The sequence below is a fragment of the Nipponia nippon genome, unplaced genomic scaffold, assembly GCF_047370975.1.
Source record: "Nipponia nippon isolate SJK-2023a ecotype South Korea unplaced genomic scaffold, ASM4737097v1 scaffold_4, whole genome shotgun sequence".
NCBI lineage: Eukaryota > Metazoa > Chordata > Aves > Pelecaniformes > Threskiornithidae > Nipponia > Nipponia nippon.
This window is the reverse complement of record NW_028262358.1, coordinates 78,201,670-78,216,486: the sequence shown is the minus strand read 5'-3', so window position 1 is coordinate 78,216,486 and position 14,817 is coordinate 78,201,670. Positions and strand designations below refer to the sequence as shown.

Below are 14,817 nucleotides of genomic sequence, written 5' to 3'. Positions count from 1 at the left end.
ACAAGTCAGCATTCTTCAGTCGATTCTTACCATGAACCGCATATTAAACACACACCTCCACTCAACCTTCCGTTTTCATATCTCCCATTTCAGAAAAGTTTCTTTGGAATTATACATCTGAGTCTGATCAAGTACCAAGCTTTTACAGCTACACACCTCATCTCTCAAATGCAGGGATTTAGCTACGCAATGCCTTCCTCTTTAGCCATCTAGAAAGCGAGACACTAGAAATTAAACCCATATTCAAACTGTGACAGTAGAGCAAAATCTTTTGCCAGGTGACAGATAATTAGTCTTTTAAGACACAGGGAGCAGGAGATCACTAATCCATGAAGTGACTGCATCACAGCAGAGAAGTCCATTCAATTCTAGAAAAGAATAGTATCCGAAATGAGGGAAAATGTTATGGGCTTCCCAGCTTTGATCAACTAGACAGGGAGATTTTGCAGCAAGTTTCCCTAATATGCGATCATACTGAACAGCAATTGGAAGAGCAATACCTGAAAAAGTAATGAATGTAAACCTGGTCAAAATTACTATTCATAACGTTTCTCACTGGTATGATCTCATTTGAGTTAGCAATAGCTTGTTTCAAGATTGGGTGTTGAAATTCAATGACTATTTTGTTTCTTGCAAGATCAATACAAGAGTGTGTCTTAATTAGCTAGTGTTTCCACTTTAAAGCATTTGGATAGGCCTGAATTGACCAGGCCTGTAATGAATTACATACAGGGAACTTCAGTAAAGCAAAGATGGCCCTGTGATTTTCTTGTCCTTGTGAAGCAATACCATTCCTCAGTAGCCTCAGATCAAGATACACTTACATTTTCAATTCCCTCCAAGCTAGATTACAGTGACAACTCTTCAAAATATGTTCAATCAGTATACTACTACAGAAAACCTTAACACAGCATTAAGAAAGTCATAAGAAAGTTTTTCTTCATTTCTTATACTGGATAAAATATGGTTTTGCACCAGCTTTTTAAAAGGAGTTATGAAGTGCATCTTTAAACGTCATGGGGTACAGATCTATTTGGACCTAACAAGAGTGCATTCAGAAGGAAAGGAAACAATCCCTTATACCATGCAATAAGGCCTGATAATGTTCCTCTGCATATCCCACAAGGGTAACACAAGACAGAACTCCTGCCACTCCTACCCTCAGTCCTCCCCAGATAAAAGTTTATAGGTCCCTTCTTGAAAGAAGACAGTATTGAACAACAGATAAGCTTCCTGTATAGTAAAGAAAGACAATATCTAGAGGTCTTCACTCACTCAAATAAGCAGCATTCAGAGAAGTGGGTGGTGACCTGTATCACCTTCTTGTGCTCTGAAAAGTACTCAAGACCTTACATGGGACACGAACCAGCAGACTGAGATACTTGCTTTTCCCCATGAAACCTATGTCAAAATTCAAATTATCTACAACATTTATCCCCACAACTGAATCTTAAGATCGGCAGCAAATTACCAATTAAAGCTATTTTCCTCTAAAATTTTCAATACGGATCTCAAATTTAAAATCTTTAAGTTCCATATTGACTTTTTAAATACAGATTTTACTCCCATTTTGGAGCAGCAACCTCTGATTTCCTTAACTGTCTGTACTAAACAGTTACAGGGCATATATTCAAGAAAACTCAGATAAAACAGAAAGCAGAAAAGGAGTTCTTTGTCACTGACCTGCATGTCCCACATGCAAGTACTGGTACCAATGAAGACAGAGAACTGCCAGGTCTTCAAGTAGCCTCCATACCATTGTAATAATCTAGAGATATAGTGGGCTTTTTTCCCTTCTCCCAAAAGGTGAAAGGGATCATCACAACTACATTTTCAAGGAAAGGACAAAAAAGAAAAAGGAAAGGCAAGGCAGGAATAAGAGAACGGGAAGTCACCCTATTTACCCAGCACTAAGTCTAATGTCCCACTACCCAGTTACTGTAAATTCAGGGAAGAACAGGCTAATCTAACCACAACCAAAGATTAATTTAGTGTTGCCAGACTTGTGTGCCCCATTCCCAAATGAGAATAAGTTCTCATCAGCTGTTTTGTATTTTTGAGTTTGAAATTTAAATCAACCTTAAAAATATCACGGAGACAACAGTGGCCCTAATCGAGGGCTGCCTCAGTTTTAACACTTCTAAAATAAATAATTTAAAATAATAGCAATAATAATTTTAAAGTCATCCTGGATTTTTTGTTTTGTCAGCTAACGCAACAGTAGTATATATTTTGCTCATTCATTAAAAAACAAATGTTTTTACACAATTAAGAATTACTGACATTTTCTGAGACAACCGTGCCAGTTTTGTAATCTAAGTCTACTGTACAAGACTTAATTCCATACTAAATTGAGAAAACAATTCTTTCATCATACAAAGTAGTTTGGGCACACAGATAAACGATTCTGTTGAAAAACAATTTCCTTCACAAATTGCAATTGAATGTTTTTGTTTGTTTTATAGTGAGTTCTGAAATGATCTGGAGTTGAAAAACATGAAACCTTCATTATTTTTTTTCCTTTTTTTCCTTTTTTCCTATGAGCAAACACCAAATGCAAGGAGACGAGGTCAGCTATTCCTAAAACCTTGAAGAAAAACAGTAGCAGAATATCTACACAGAAAGGTAACAGAATATCTCACTGCAGACAGTTCCTGTACTAAGCATGTTTTACACCTGCCTGTTATTTAATCTGGTATATTTAAACCAATTTTCATTAAAACTGTTAGAAAACAGTCTTTAATAAAATTATTCTTGTGGATAGGGCTCTGTTTTTTGAAAATGGAAATCTGGTTAAACTCACAATAGGCCAATCTAGCTCAATATATTTTAGTGAACAACTCTAAAGGACAATTATTACATTGCATACTGTACAATGCATTACATTTTGCACGTGGTATTTTTCATACTCAAGCACTAGTTTTATATTCATTATACAAATCAATTTGTTATTAAAACTATTTTGCTATCAGAAAAACAAACACTTGTGCTTGTTTTTCAAATAGTCTAATGTTTTCCTTCTTTCCAAGAGAAGAAATTTAAACAAAAACTGAGCTACTTAACTAAATATAGCTGAAATTAAGAGTATCATCTTTCATTACTTTATCAATATAGCTCTGTCTTAAAAGTCATTAGAAGTAACACGATGAACACATATCATCAAATAAATGCAGTAATTTCAAAATATCATTTTCACAACACTGGAAGAAATGCGAAGGTTAAGGAAAATCCTCATGTAATCATTGGCATCTAAATTTGGCGATATGAACTATGCCATGTAAGAGTATGGAGGAAGACGGGGGTGAAAAAAGAGACTACCTTTCAGTTCTTATTCATTAGGTGCTCTGAATAGTGTGTCAGTTATATACCCAATGCAGATTGAGTGGCATGCAGGAAACCAAGACTGCTTTACAGAAAGGTGAGCTATGATTTTCTGCAGAGGGATTCCTCAACCAACAAGTATTAAAAAAAAAACAACAACAACAACAAAAAAACAAACACAAAACAACCTTTCAGCAATTAAACGTCTAAATGGCAGGCACCTAAAGCAAGTGTTTGAAAACAGCTATAAATCAATAACCTTGCGAGGGTAGTTTGTATGTTTCAAAGCATGTAATAATAAAATTCAAGAACAACTTGGGAAAAACTTCATGGTCACAGTGAAAATAATGAACAGATTAAGAATTCAATTATTTCCATTTATCTTGTGAAGCTGGATAAAACTGAATGATCAGAACTCCCAAAGAATCAGAATCCCAAAGAATCTCCAAATATCATTTTGAAATTACACTAATTAATGTATTAATTAATTAATTAATCTATTATATTGATATTACCACATTTTGAGATTACTACAGTCTTAAATAACATAACAGAAATAAAAACAAAAGTTTCCCAAAATCAGCTGGGTAACTAAACCTTCAACATCTAATAAACAATATATTAAATAAGAAATAAACAGAAATCATGAGATGTACATCAGTGGTTAAATGAATCCAGTGGGAAAAAAAAATAATTAAGGAGAAGGAAAGAGGTAGGCTTAACTTAAGAAGGGATAGGGACATCAACCAAACTTACTTCCTGTTCATGAGATGTCTGATTAATGAATGCATGCTTTGTGAAATTCATCTCTTTAACGTCTATCTTCCTAACAACATCATATACTTTTCTGACCTTGAACACCTGACTTCTTGGAGTTTTATTTCCATTGTAGCCCATGTCATTTCCATTACTTGGAGAGGATGGGCCAATGCGAAAGACATGGCAAAATATCCTCACGATCCTTAAGAGACTCTTCATTTGAGCTTCATAATTACTTGACAAGCTGGGGGAAAAAATGGAATATTTAAGTTTCTTTCCCTAGATGAAACAATTTAGTATATTAAGGAGTAAAGCAATGTAATGGTAGGGTCTGACACACATGCTGAAAAAAACCCTAGGCTTTAAACCCTAGTGAATTTTAACTTTCACTTCCTCCACCAGCCCCAAAAGTCAAATATAAGCACTATAATTTTACTAACATGTACTCATAATTTTAACTAGAAGACAAATAAGAACTGCAAATTCCAGATCTTGCAAAATATTTCATTTGTTTTCACGCACATGTACACTTCTTATGAACCGCTGGTAAGAAATTCAACGTACTACAGTAAGGATCTCAAAGTATGAAACAAATTGGGATATCCAGATGAAAATGTTTTTCAATCCAGAAAAGATAGCATCCAATGGTAAAAGCATACTGTCTAATCAGATACGCTGCTACAGCCCATCCTCACCTAGCTATTATCTTAAATGCCCATTAACTACCTCAATGAGACAAGGGGTCAGGACAGTAAAGATGCCACTATTTCTCCTCAAGAGAAACATCATCTAACAGATACTACACAAAAGCACCACTATGTTATTCATTTATCTAATAAATATATTAAAAGTTTTATGCCTTCTTAACTGTACTGGCCAACACTGAACTCTGTACCAATACAGTATAGAATGAGATATTCATGAGTTCATGCACAAGCAGAACATTCTCCACCAAATTCAGCTTGGTTTTCTTTCCTTAAACCCCAAGTAGTAAGAATATTTCTGTCTTGAACACATAACAAAAACTGCAAGAAATTAAAACTTCTACTGAACTCTAGTCACTTACATAAGTGAGGACATATCCAATTCTATCCTTAAAGTACTTGCAACTTAAAAGCATGCTATGTAACTATAAGATCAGTATACACCAGAAAACTGACATCGTAGAGGATGCTCTAAACCTCTGATGCAATTAATAATCTGTTAATTCAAAAATCTGAAACATAGCTAGTTATAGCATCACAGTACCTTTATCATGACCTCACTCTCCCTATGGCATGGGTAAAAGCAAAAGACCTATTTGTTTTCAGCACTACATGTTAATGACTGCCAGTGAGGTGTTAACTTTAAAAAGCCACATACTAGGAATTTTACTGAACTGATACACAAAGTAGGACTTTCTTGTCACAATCTAGACTTTAACCAGAGAAGTTTTCAGTAAATTGAGATAAGAAAGGAACACAAAGAGTAAACAGTCAACAGGAGGAATGTTAAGTTTTTAACCAGGTAAAGAAAATCCGCTGACTAGCAGTCTGTAAGTATATTACCAGAAGGTCTGGTTACAGCCACAAATTAGCATTTGTAAAATCTTTGCTTATATACCAAAAGAATCTATGTATACAAGAAGCTAACTCAAGAAGCTAACTTAAGTATTAAAAAAAAATTGTTTAAATTGAGTTTTATCATCCCTGAGCAGCAGTGTTTTCCTGGTGAAATTTCAGTTTAAATCTCCTGGTCTCCAGCAAGAGGACCACATATACAAGAAAATTTTAAAGTGCTTTTAATAGTTTACTGAAGCTTTTACTAGCATGTTTGTAAAGATTCAGCTAGGCCCAATTTGCACCAGCAAGACCACATCATGTCACGCTACAGTTATTTCTTGGAAAAAGGGAATACGTGATGGAGGTAATGCTAACTGAACTGGCTCCTTGCTGGTATTCAAGGCAGAAGTCCTCAGGCAGAAGCTTGGTGGCACTCCTGGCTACCTGCTAGAAGCATTACAAAAAACAACTTTAGACACCTTTGAACTAAACAACAAACAAACCCAACAGCAATGGGCTGGGAGTTAGCACCCAGGACACTAACAGTGATGATACTAGTTCAGCCATGCAAGAGTATCATTATTGGAGGTTTTCATGTACTGAGTGCATTTTACATAGTATTTGTTGGAAGGAGGAAGAGAGGAAAGAGGCCCAAGCTCATAGGGTCTATATTCATCAAGTACTACTTTAATCCTTGTTATGTAAATAATAAAGCAACTGATATAAATACTTAGCTGAAGTAGAGATTGAAGCCTCTGACAGGGAACAGAATTGGAGAGAAGAGAGACACGGTTTTTGTGAAACTATCTTGCAATAGAAGAAGAAAATAATTCCATTTCCCTTGTGACACATTACAAAGTACCAAAGAGAAGTGGGCCCGTAAGGGTCCACAGGACACCCCAAGTACAGGCATCTCTGGAAATGCCTACGTGTCCAACACAATGCAAAGTTTCCAACTTGTCTTCAGTCTCTGTTGGTCAACCCACATGCAGCAGTACAGGAGTACATACTGGTTCAAATTCAGAGACAGTAGAGGCACATAGATACTGTTTCTACAGCCATACTGAGGGAGCATTGCTCAGTACAGAGGAGCAATAACAGTAATAGATCAAATCTAAACACAAAATCAGTTTATCTCTGAAGATACTGAAATACTGCCTCATATGATCTAATCCAGCTACGATGACTTTTGATAATGTCCCCATACCAAGTAAGTTTGAAACACTTTCCTGCAGAATGGTTTTACACTTTTCACAGTTTATTTGTGGAAGATCTATGGGCTCTGATGAAGTCTAGAGACAAAAGGAATATGTTACAAGTTAAGCTGATTACGCACTGAAGCCCAGCAACAGCTAAAGTTCTTCAAAAACAAAATGTCATTAATATGCCTATGCACTTTAACCCCAAACATTTGAGGGGTTTAAGTCTGTTATGCTCATTCATCGAGGCAAACACCCATCAGAACAAGACTGTGATTAATGGTGCCATGAATTTCCTAGCATCGTCTAGTTCTGACCTGCTATCTACAAGCTCCATCTAAATTTAACATGACTGATGGAGAAAAAAAAAAAAAGCACCTAGGACTAAGAATATATTATTTAGTCTCCATCTAACTGATGGGCTTCTCACACTCTGGCCCCAGTTGAAAAGAAGCATTCAAATTCTTATTCCTCTACAACCTGTGCTGATAGGCCTCTCTAGTTACAGAACACTCAAACCTCTCTTCCAAAAAGCCATCCAGAACATGTTAGTAAGGAACTTCCACTGATGGTTTCAGGCTCTTGACCTCTTTCATTAAAGATTTTCTTAGTTTCAAGTAAAGAAAAAAGGTTAGAGCAAATTCTGCTAGCTTTTCAAAACAGTAAAATGTTACTGGTGTTCCAACAGATTACAGATGAGGCGTTTTGCACAAACTCCCTCAAGCAGATGCCACAAAAACTAGGAAAGCATACTAGGAAAATATGCTTGCCTATTTTATGTTTCCCCAAGTAACTGCTTCTTGCGCTGCTGAGACAGCACACTCTTAGATGAAGTTTTTGGTCTCATATATATTAGTAGCCATGGAAGGCAATCAGAGCCAGCAAACATGAGACAAGTGTCTGAAGTAACAAAGCTCTCCTCAAACATAGTAAGAAAGCATGCAGAAAAGTAAAGATGTGGAAGAGAGGAAAAAAGGAGAGAAGAAAAAAGGGAACGATTGATAGCTGGCTAAAAAGCTTCCCTTTCTAGAGCTGACACAGCCAAACTAACCAAACAAAAAATACAGTTCTCTGCAACTCGAGCTTCTAGGCGCCAGCAGCTATACAAGGACACCAACTTCCTCTCCTGAAGTCCTCGTGAAGACAGTGATCTGAACAGGCACTGTCATACCAAATCAGATTTGAGATCCATCTACTCCAGCATGTGCCCAGCATCAGATAGTTTAGATTATTAAAACTACTAAGTGGCACTAACTACCAGGTAGCTTATTAACCTACTTATGATCCTCTCACACTTACCTAAGCAGTTTGTGACCATTTGTTGTAGCAACTTCAGCAAGACTTGTTAGGATTTTAAGATACTGGCTTTCGCCCTGCTGAGACAAGTGTTCCAGAACTTGCCGCAACTGATACATTAAAACAAAAAGAAATTGCATAGTGTCATGGAGCATCAGATCAACATTTAATTTAGAACATTATCACCCAAGCATTAATAATGCAATATTAATGTGCATCTATATTGCCCAGCATCTAATCTAACCTTGGTTAACGTTTCATTATAATTTACAAAGATTACTGAAAAGGTATACGTTCTAGTGTCAACGTATGTACTACGGGATATATAATATTATAGAATGCTATGAACGCTGAATGCTTAAGCATGTATTATTAATTCATAAGAACAATTTATTTTCATCTGAAAAATTAGTGGGATACACTTTCAACTTCTGAAAGCTAAGAGCATATTTTGAGTTTCATAATTCATAATCTACCTGTCTCCCCAGTTCACTACTCAGTTTATGATACAGTGTAAACGAACCTTGGATCCTAGAGTTTGCTCTCACTATCTTCATTTTTGCTCAAGATACTGAATGTCCTTCCTTGGATAAGAAGTCATACCCTGCTAATCAATAATTGTTATGATTACCCTCGTCTCGAAATTGTCCTTTTTCTTGCTAATACCATCACTTGGCTCACAAAGACTAGATGTTGCAAATGCTCAGACACTGCCCTGTCTTCAACTCCTTTGTTCTACACCTTTCTCTAGCCTAGACTTTTTTTGCAGATAAACTAACTCTTCAGTGGCACTGCTCTTCATGCATTCCTATTGTATCCTCATTTACTCCCTTCTCTCTCACTTTCAGAAAGTTCAGTAATCCTTCTCACCTTCTCCTGTAGAAAGGGGGAATGAAAAGGAATCTCATAAAGGTCATCTAGTCCAACACTGCCCCAAGGCAGGAGCACTTGTATCTGCGATCCAAACTGGTTTGCCCAATTTGCCTGCCTGGTTTTCAGATGTCTTCTACTCTGGAAGCCCTGCAGCTTCACTAACTGATCTCTTCTAATACTTCACTGTCCTTGACTACGTGAAAGCTTTTCTCAAGGTTCAGTTGAATCTCTAGCTACAAATGGCTAAGGCAGTATCTTTCTCCCTGCAGTTGGTAATTTTTCCAGTTTGTCAAGAACATTTAAAACGTGAGTCCTGACTTCTAACATACATCCAGTCTCTTCATGTCGTCACTTTCAAATAATATGAACTGGTCATTATCCAAGACTTTGGGCAGAACAGCTCAGACTTGGCCATAGAAAACCACACTTAAAATATGCTTCCATTTTGGCAATGAAGCATAACTATACCACATATTATCTAATATATTTTGCATACCTTCTCATTCAGACCTTGTTTTTGCACACACTTCCACCATTACTCAGACAGACGAAACATTCATTTTTCTCACTTACTGTCTTCACTTCTATAACAGACAATAATATGCCTTACCATTTACCTTTCTGTAGAAAGTCTTTTTTGTTCCATGGTTTTAGTTCTTTAACTTTCTCTTTTATCTGAAATCATCTACACCATCTCCCCATGTTTCTAACATACACTTTGAGAATTCTCACCTCTCTGTCATTTTACTTTGTAAAACTCAACCCTGTCTCAGAAATTTACACACTATTTCTACATAGACTAATAAATCCTCAGTCTTGTAGTAAGGGGATTACAGAGAACAATAAAAACTTCAAAAATCTATCAAACCAAGTTCAGTGAAGTGGCAGCCAATACCTTACTAAATCTATCCTTTTTTTTTTTTTTTTTTTTTTTTTTTTTTTTTACATTTACAGTCTGTGAAATTGTTTGCAGTTTTTTTCCAATATATTAAAAACCCACAACTAGCTAGATTTGGAAGGAGAAAAAAAAATCACTTCATGCTTTCTTCCCCCTACACAATCAAGAAACAAATTCTTTCCCTTGCTTTTTCTTTGCTTTAGATTGCACTACCCTACAATAATAAAAGAAACAAGGTATAGAAGAACCACTGAAAAAGGAATAGAGTAGTTTCATCTACAGCAATAATAACCAAATGAAATTGCGGCTGCAATCTTTTACACTCTAATTGTACAAGGCAACTTCATAGAGATGAGTGCTCATACTCCAAATGTTCAAGTTCATTCTAGATGATTCAAGCCTCGAGACACATCCTAGAATTGATATCTTCAGATAGCCACTAAATAAAGGAAAAAAGGCCCCATTACACAAAGTAATTGTATGTATAGAATGCTCTACCAGCACCTTTGTATTGAAGCTTGCAACAAGCCTGCTCTTTCACTTCTTACACTGTCTAGATCACTTTACCAAATACACAAAGTTAGAACACCAAATTAAAATAGATCCTACATTTAATCCCAAATTCTTGTGTTTAAAACTATGTGAAGACTGTACATTCTCCGTGGGGGAAAGAAAAGTACATAGTGGTCAACTACTGTGACACTGACAGTCAATTGCTTCTAGTGTCTTCTAATCAGGACACTCATATTAAGCAATCAGACCTCCACAACACAGAGAGACTGGTAATTATAAAACATGTAATACTGTATTACCATGTTTTCCCGTAGATCTTCATTCTGCGTCATTTGAATTATTGTCTGGAAAAGTCGAGGATGGTATTGTATTAAGACTTCACAAGTCTCTCCATAACCACCCTGGAAAGCAATAGTTCAAAAACCATTTTAATTAAAAGAAACATTAGAATTGGTGTTTATACTATTACAGGCATTAAAACCTACTGAGGATCACAAATTTATTTTTTTTTTTAAATGCAGAATGCAGAAATCTAATCCTAAAATAAACTGAAATTCAATAACATACCAAAGTTAGATATCACAAAACTTTCGGGAGAAGACGGAATCAAATTGTTTCAGTATATCAGCTCACATATATCTGCTCCCTTTCTTCTGTTTTTTGAAACACTTTCCTACTTAGAAAGCCAAAGTTGCATTTGAACAACACTTCACCTAACAATTTACCAGAGATTAAAAACAGTGCAATATTCAGCTTCTCTTCCCATTGCTGATGGATGACACATGTCCAATTACATCCGGAATCTAATCCTTCAAAACAAATATTTTCCTAAAGGTTCATAAGGCACAAATCTGACTTGCTAAAGGAAGAAATAGGATAAACCCATGAAAGGGTTATTTAACTTTAAAATCAATACACAAGTATGATTCCACTTGTGCCTTAGATCAACAGCTCAGACTAACTTCACAACCTTTCAAGAAAAATGTTTTTTGGGAAGAACAGAACTAGAATTTGTCATTTATTTCTATCAACTCTTATTTTACACTGTTGCATTTTTAAGCAGGCACCTAACACCTGAATACACATCAAATTCTACACTGGAAAGATGACTACGTAGTGTATTAAATGCTGCAACTCCAGAGGCTCCTTCACTTTGCATAACAGTTTATAACTCGCTTCAGTGATAACAGATTCATTAAATTGTTCCTGGTGCCAAGAAATTAAGTATTAAAATTAAGACCACCCAGAATCCGCAAGCATTAATGGAAGTCAGCTCTTCAAAATCAAGGTAATGCCATGCTGGCAACAAGTATATGAATCTATAATTTCAGTCTTCTACAAACATGTATCTACTCTGAAAAAGCAAACCTGTAAGCAACAAATAAAACCCTTGATGTAAAAGGAAAGAAAATATTTTGTTTTCTCCTTTTTTATTTGGTATCATGAACTTGTAAACTAGATGATCTCGAACACAATAAGATCATCACTACAAAACAGCAAACACTAGGTGTCACTACTCACACCTAAAAAAAGTTGACAGAATTTTGATGTATAAAGTGCTGCCCTAGGGATTGTAAAACTGGTGACTGAAGCAGACATTCGAAACACTAATGATAAAAACTAAGAACAGTGCCATTAAGTACACACTGGTATACTGTCTTACAGGTCTGTGGCTGCAGAAAGCCTCAAAACTGATTAGACTTCATGTGGTTTTATGGTAATTGTAAGTCATTTTGCCATAATAAAGAAAAAAAAGAAATCCAATTCTGACCTTCACAGTTGAGTCAGTAGTGAGACAGTGTAGTGATCTGGCACTTCTGAGCAACCAGAGCTGAGGACATATTAGGATTTCTTATATGCAAAAAGAAATGCTGTAAGTAACCTAACTTGATCAAGACCTTCCACAGATTGTCTATGAAATAAATTTTTCAGAGTTAAACATTCTAAAAATATCCCATGGGTACTGGAGACAGCAGTCTCTACCACATACACACAGCTACTGCAACTGCAGGTCTTAGGCACATGAGGAATCTTCAGAAATTAAATAACTTGAGATTAAAATTATCTGCTAGTACAGCAAAAGATTTGAACATTTTAACTTTATCCTGCTAAACTAATGACATGCAGCAAGGTAAGGTGATGTCCATTAAGTGCAGTGATTTTTTTTTTAGCCTCCAGTTCGGAGTTTTCTAGTCTGCTGATTACTACCAAAGGTTAAAAAGCTTCCATTCATTCATTATGTGTTATTTACACACTGACCTTAAACTGATCCTACAGAAAAATATGTAAGTGTTCACAAATCAAGAAAAGACACCCTAGCAAGCAGTACAAACAATATTTGGTATCCAACAAGAAAGAGTGCATTTTGCACAGTAGTTGCAAATGCTTAAGACTTTCATTCCTCATTCAGATATAGTATTTGCAATACCTTTGAAAAGTAACAGAGTCAGCACCATATAAGTTTTGTTTGTTTTTATTAGCAATCTCTTCAAGAGAAAAGAAAATCTATTAGTTAAGATAAAAAAAATCACTCCTTTCTGCATGCCTTTACCTCTTACTTGTTAACAGTCAAGCACCTAAACAGAGTCTATTACCATTATACCAAGTTTTCCCAAATTTTCTAGTCAAATGGAGTTCTGCAAATTCTTCGTTTCTCATGAGCTCCAATCTTGCAAAGTCTTTAAATATGTTAAAGACTTTTGCAAAAAGTACAAATTGGAACTTGCATGTGGGATCATTTTAATTGCAAAAAAATTATTTTTGCATTTCTGTTTGGCCAAAGGACTAGCATCTTTCATAGGCCTTAAAAATAAAAGATAACACTGATCAAGTGGCACTGTAATAAGTGATAGAAGTTCACAGAAAAAAAGCATTGCTAACTCAATACCTGTACACAGAGATCCAGCGGAGTAATACCATTTTTGTCTGGTAAATATTTGGCTCCTCTCATCAAAAGAATTTGTGCAGTGTCTCTCTGACCATGGCTACTCAAAAGAAGAGAAGAAAGAGAGTTAATACAGCATTTATGCTCTGAGTGATAAATCTGACTTTATTGCATCTAACAAACAAAACCAATGTAAGCTAGGAGAAAACAATTAGTTATGACATGAAACTAAGCAGAAACACATGATGGAAGATAATGCCACCTATATTCTTCTACTACCTTTCAAGGCCACTGCAGAAGCACAGTGCAAAGTTAGGTATGGGCCATTTATCAAGCCAGAGTCACCCTCATCATTCAGAAATGATTCATCTTAGCCTGGCCTCATAAATATAAGCTGCATTTCTGGGGGGGGGAACGGGACGGGACGGGAAAGCTCCTTCTCAATTCACACCCTAATTCACTTCACAAAGTTTTCTTCACTGAGTTCTTTGCTTACTCCTACCAGATTTGGAGAAAAAAAATAATTTAATTGTGCTTTAACCATCAGTAAAACATTAATAAGTTTTTTTAATTGATAAAACATCCTTTTTCGCACAAGAGTTCAATACATCACTCTTGGCTCTAATTTCTTTTAGTCAATACACGTGAATGTTTTGCCTAGCCTTTAAATGCAAAGAGTTTTACTTTTCCATTCAGAGTCTATTTCACAGTCTCACTCATCTATTTATAGGTTCTATAGGACACTTATGCTTCCTTGAGTCGAGAATTTCACAAACAACTATTCCAACAGGCCATCACTGCCTAGAAAAAATAAGACCAAAGATTATTTATATCCCTCAACACCTAGAGTATAGACTTTCCAAAACCCCTTCTCTGAAGAAAATGAGAAATTGGGTACCAGTGATTAAATATTGACTTCATTAAAAACACACTGAAAGACTAGTTGACTGTTGCCTTCACCGATATTTAGTGCATATACTGACAAATGTAATACAGAAGTATCTAAAGGGTGAAATGAAAGACTGATGCAAAAAACACAGCAATTAAGGTTACAGATACAAGTTTTTCAACGAAGTTTTAGCTCGCAAGCTAGTTTGCGGTGAGCCCTTTACACAAACATTTATGAGTATTTGCTGTCCTGGAACACACCAAGGCTGCCTGCACTAACAGTTCAGGAAAGGTAGAGGAAAAGTGACAATCAACAGCTGAAGGGCAAGAGGTAGCTTCGCTGGTCTCTCAATAGTTCCCAGCTGAGTTCTCCTTATTCATGTCCTTCCAGCCCAGGAAACCAATAGGTTAACTAACATGCTGGACTTCGCCCCAATGCAAAGAGAGTCAGCTACCAGATCTCAGGAAGGAGCTAAGCCTACTTGAAGCACCTCCTTACTGTAATTCTCTAGACTAAGTGCACAACCAAACACCTTGAAAAAACAGGGGTTTCAGTCAGCCTTTGAGCACCAATACCCTTTCTCCAGCCATCACCAGCCACTGCTACCACATCCTGCTCTCCCTGTCATCGGGGACCTATAACCT

General features: G+C 36.2%; 1 protein-coding gene across 7 annotated transcripts in view; it reads right to left on the bottom strand.

Moving 5' to 3' along the window:
- The window catches only part of HACE1 (HECT domain and ankyrin repeat containing E3 ubiquitin protein ligase 1), a 58,674-nt gene that overhangs the window by 31,720 nt on the left and 12,137 nt on the right, over window positions 1-14,817 (bottom strand). For 6 of the 7 annotated variants that reach the window (XM_087774862.1, XM_087774866.1, XM_087774858.1 and 3 more), the window contains 4 exons: window positions 13,288-13,384; window positions 10,700-10,801; window positions 8,120-8,226; window positions 4,078-4,324 (listed from right to left, as the gene is read on the bottom strand). In XM_087774862.1, coding sequence (XP_087630988.1) covers window positions 4,078-4,324; window positions 8,120-8,226; window positions 10,700-10,801; window positions 13,288-13,384 — 553 coding nt within the window. The remainder of the gene's footprint in view (window positions 1-4,077; window positions 4,325-8,119; window positions 8,227-10,699; window positions 10,802-13,287; window positions 13,385-14,817) is intronic. The other variant, XM_087774860.1, reaches the window with a different exon arrangement.